General features: G+C 35.8%; 1 protein-coding gene across 1 annotated transcript in view; it reads left to right on the top strand.

Annotated features, from left to right (window-relative positions):
• Positions 1-490: 490 nt before the first annotated feature.
• The window catches only part of LOC112529311 (AAA-ATPase ASD, mitochondrial-like), a 20151-nt gene continuing 15720 nt past the window's right edge, over positions 491-4921 (top strand). Inside the window, exon 1 of the mRNA XM_025140535.1 lies at positions 491-1878. Within this exon, the coding sequence (XP_024996303.1) occupies positions 518-1878 (1361 nt within the window). The 5' untranslated portion in view covers positions 491-517. The remainder of the gene's footprint in view (positions 1879-4921) is intronic.

Genomic DNA, 4921 nt, shown 5'->3' on the forward strand with positions numbered 1-4921 from the left:
CTCTTGATCTCTTGATTCTTTGCTCTTGGTGTAAATCGAACATATTTGTAGAGTCATTTACATATGTTGGATTTTAAATTGTCATACAATTTTTTTCATCGATAGACTGTAATTGGAATCATAACTCTTATTTATTCAAATTTTTTATATGTAAATATCAAGTGTAACTTATATAATCGTTAAATCTTCTCTATTAAAATTCATGTCTTCCATCACATTAAGTGGATGTGTGTTTAGAAGTATAAATTGTTGTCGATGTTATAAATCTTAAAGTTGTCAAATGATTAAGCCAAGCATGTCGAAAACACCAAATTTAATGATATAGCTACTACAGCAGGAAGCTTCCTTGTGGTGGGGTCTTTCTGTATTTCTGTTTCAGATCTGGTCTGCATGCACGAACCTTCATCAATGGACGAAAACAAGACCTATAAGCCTTGATCACCCCAATCACCCTTACCATTACTCCTATTAAAGTCTGATTAGAACTCTTGTTTCATTTGCGATCTGAAAGAAGAAGATGATGATGGGAGATCATTATATGACTCAGTTAGGATCCCTGATGGCTGGTTTTATGTTCGTATGGGCCATCTTCAAGCAATGGTTTCCCCAAGAACTCAGTGACCAAATCGAAAAATACTTCCATAAACTTGTTAGTTACATCTACCCTTATCTTCATATCACTTTCCATGAGTATCAAGGAGATGGGTTCCAGCGAAACAACGCGTATGTCACCATCGAACGCTATCTCAGCACCTACTCCTCCAATCGAGCCAAACGTCTTAAAGCAAGTGTTATCAAAGACTGTCAATCTATCGTCCTCAGTATGGACGATTATGARSARGTWACWGAYGAGTTCAAAGGCMTCAARATCTGGTGGACTTCCAGCAAAACYRTCMMMCAACARCGRYCYYTCTTTTCGTACCRTRAYGATGATGAAARRCGGTTYTACAAGCTCACTTGCCATCGCAAAAACAGAGACATCGTCACCAAAGTTTACTTGAAACATGTGATCGATGAAGGTGAAGCCATTGCCATAAAAACCAGGCAACGGAAGCTGTACACCAACAACAAGAGCGAAAGTGRTGGGTGGAKGAGMAAGAMRACGATGTGGAGTCACATCATATTCGAGCACCCTTCTACCTTTGATACACTTGCAATGGACCCAAAGAAGAAGAAGGATATCTTGAATGATCTTAAGACGTTTAGCAGGTCGAAAGAYTACTACAAGAAGGTGGGGAAGTCGTGGAAGCGAGGTTATCTTCTTTATGGTCCTCCAGGAACTGGGAAGTCTAGTATGATTGCTGCCATGGCTAACCTTATGGAGTATGATATTTATGATCTTGAACTAACCTCTGTCAAAGATAACACGGATTTAAGGAAGCTACTCATCGATACATCAAGTAAGTCCATAATTGTGATAGAGGATATCGACTGTTCACTTGATCTCACAGGTCAAAGAAAGAAGAAAGAGAAGGACAAGAAAGGGGAGGAGAAGGATCCTGTTGCCAAGAAGGCGAAGGAGGAAAAGGATAAGGATAATAAGGGAAGTGAAGTGACTTTATCTGGGCTTCTGAACTTCATTGATGGGCTATGGTCTGTTTGTGGTAGCGAGAGGCTGATCGTGTTCACGACCAACTACGTAGAAAAGCTTGATCCTGCTCTCATCAGAAGAGGAAGAATGGATAAGCATATCGAGCTGTCTTACTGTTGTTTTGAAGCTTTCAAAGTGCTTGCCAAGAACTATCTGGATCTTGAATCACATGAACTGTTTGCAACCATCGGTCGGTTGTTGGGGGAGACCAACATGACTCCAGCCGATGTTGCTGAGAATTTGATGCCAAAGTCAGATGAAGAGAATGCTGAGAGTTGCTTAAACAACTTGATCAAATCTTTGGAGGATGCAGGTGAAAAGAGTGAAGAAGATGGTGAAATGGTTCAAGACAGTGAGGCAAAAGTAGGTGATGAAGAAGAATGATGAAGATTTGAAGTAATCATCAAATTATAGCTTTCTGTATTTTCAATTGAAGCTTCTTTTGGGTCATCTTACCTGATTGTTATGTCCTTCAACACAAGACCTAATGAAATAAAACTTTAGCTCAATTATCCCAAGCAGCTTTTTAACGTTTAATGCGTTATTGATTCTGCAAACCATTGGAGATGATAACAAAAAAAGAATCTTATATAACCATAAGGTGATTCTTGATTGGTTTGTGCTTCGCTTCAAAGGTCAAAAGTACGAGGAGGTTTCAGGTTTAAATCCAAGGAGGAATAAAAATCCCCTTGTGGCCACGGAGGTTCAAATGCAGTGACTCCGGGCTATCTGCAAAGCAGATGGTCATCCTGAGATTAGTCAGTTCGCATAGCAAGTTGGATATCCAGGTTAATAAAAAAAAGAATGTTATACATATATATATATATATATGTGTGTGTGTGTGTGTGTGTACGCGCACACACACACACACGCACGTATCATTGAAAAAGTTCAAAAAAAATTATTTGAAAATGCATTTGTGAACGACGTTACACATTAGTTATATGTGTTTAATCAGATATCCATCTTCAAATGAATTTTTTCAAGGATTTACATGTGAATATTTGCTTAACCTTCCAATTTTACCTTCTTATGATATTTGAATCTCCCAACAATATATAATCTAAAAACTAGTTTTGACTTTTTAATGTATTTTAGGTTTTTCCGTTTTTGTAACTGTACTAATTCTTAACCAAATATATAGAGTTGACAAAACACTCGTATTCGACCACGAGTCCAATACCCGTAACCATCGGAATGAGGGATGGAGACAGGGATTCCACGAATTTGGAAACCGAGGACAGGGGTCGATAGAGACGTTGGAGATTGATCAATATTTGAATTTATTACAAAGGGATACATGCATGGGTATACATAGGTTAAAAGGTAACATGAACATCTAATATCATAAAATAGGGATGAGTATATATTCCACACAATGCAATAAGTAATTAGATATCGAGGGTGACACAGACATAAAATCCAACAATAAGCGGAGAACCCCGAAATATGATCCACAACATTGATTGATGACTAGAAGCTTCAAGAGGAATAATTCTGTATTATAATATGTCTTGGAAGTAATTTTTCTATCGAGCTAATGATGTGGCATAGCAGTGTGGAGCTTACGACGCAAATAAGCAATGTCATACCTGCGTTATTCACAATATATGAATAAGGAAGTATCACATACAGTACTAAGAAATACTTGTGAGATAATAAACATGGGAAGCCTCTAATACCATGCAAGGGATGCTTGTTTGGAACCATAAAACGATTTTCACATATGATACATTAGGAGGGGCAGATGTGTCAACAAATTCGGGTGGTTGATGCATGTACACGGTTTCGGCCAAGTTGCCATTTATAAAGGCATTTTTAACATCTAATTGGTGAATAGGTCATGATCACATTATCGCAAGACTAATGACTATTTGAACAGTTGTGGGATTCACAACTGGGCTAAAAGTTTCAACACAATCGAAATTGATCCGTTGTGTTTTGCAATTGACCACAAGGTGTTCCTTATAGCGTTGTAAGGATCTGTTGGAGTGGAACTTGTGACAATATAGCCACATACATTGGATGATATGAGCATCATGGGGATGCGGTACCGATTCCTAGGTATCAATTCCTAAGCATGCCAGTTGATGATCCCTAAGTGCATCATAAAGGGAATGGGAATGAGTCAGATGGGTGGCTTTTGAGGTCACATATGGCTTGAAACGGATCTATAAATTTTTTCAAATGCTTATATCATTTGACTATAAAAAACAAATACATAGATATTTTTCACAAAATTATCATTGATCTGTTGGTTAGTTTATTGTTTTTCATATGTGATGTCATATGTTCAAGTATTTTATTGCAATTTTTTTTACAAAAACAAATTAGATTATGAAAATCTATAACATAGTCCAAATAATCTATAACCCTCTAAAATTGTCTCCTTTGCTCTCCTTTTATTCTGCGCCGAATTATGATTGATTCCCTCAAGAAATGGCGGGTTATAAACCTTTAAACTCCCTAAAAACCGTCACTCCCACTAAATGATTCATCATTTGAAAAGTATGCCTAAGATACTGATTATTTGAAAAATATGCTTGTTGTAATGAATAATTGAGAAAATATGTTTAGCTATACGAATATTTGAAAACTATGTTTCATAGTGGTTAATGTGACTTTTGGCACGACTAAAGTCGCCCAAAAACTGGTATGGGCCACCTTTTCTTCTCATTTTGCTTTTATTCACGAATAAACATAATACGCAACTTAGATAGCTAATAAAATGACGTAATTATCGTTTTCAAATGAACACGTAGGCTGCGTTTGGTATATGGAACGAGACAGGATAAGACGAGACAAAACTCACTATCTCATGTTTGGCGCGACATGAAACAAGGACAAGAACTGGGATAAGATGAGAGAGCATGAGACAAAAGAGATTTTTTCTTGAATGTGATGGAAACTAAAATATTACTTATTGGGTCTGAATTTTAGTGTTAAATTGTACTCGTCTTGAAAGTTTATAATTGTAAAGTTAGCGTGTTTGACTTTGCTAGAATTGTTGACTTTGACTAGAAGGGTTTATAGTTTGATCTTATATGTACATTTGTCTTTTAGTGAATTTTGTAAGAGAGCTTCATTGTAATAATACGGCATATCAAGAGATATATAGAAGTGTTGACCAGATTGACTTTTTATCTCACTTCTCTTTCAAGTGTTTTTGATGTTTATCATGAAGATTGTCATGATTTTATGAAGATTGATCATATTAATATTTTATTAATTAATAAATTTAATTTATATTTAAAATATGTATTTTTAATATTTTATTAATTAATAATAATATAAAATTAATTTATTTATATAATTATAATACAAATTAAA

The sequence above is a fragment of the Cynara cardunculus genome, assembly GCF_001531365.2.
Source record: "Cynara cardunculus var. scolymus isolate 2C chromosome LG 16, CcrdV1, whole genome shotgun sequence".
Taxonomy (NCBI): Eukaryota; Viridiplantae; Streptophyta; class Magnoliopsida; order Asterales; family Asteraceae; genus Cynara; species Cynara cardunculus.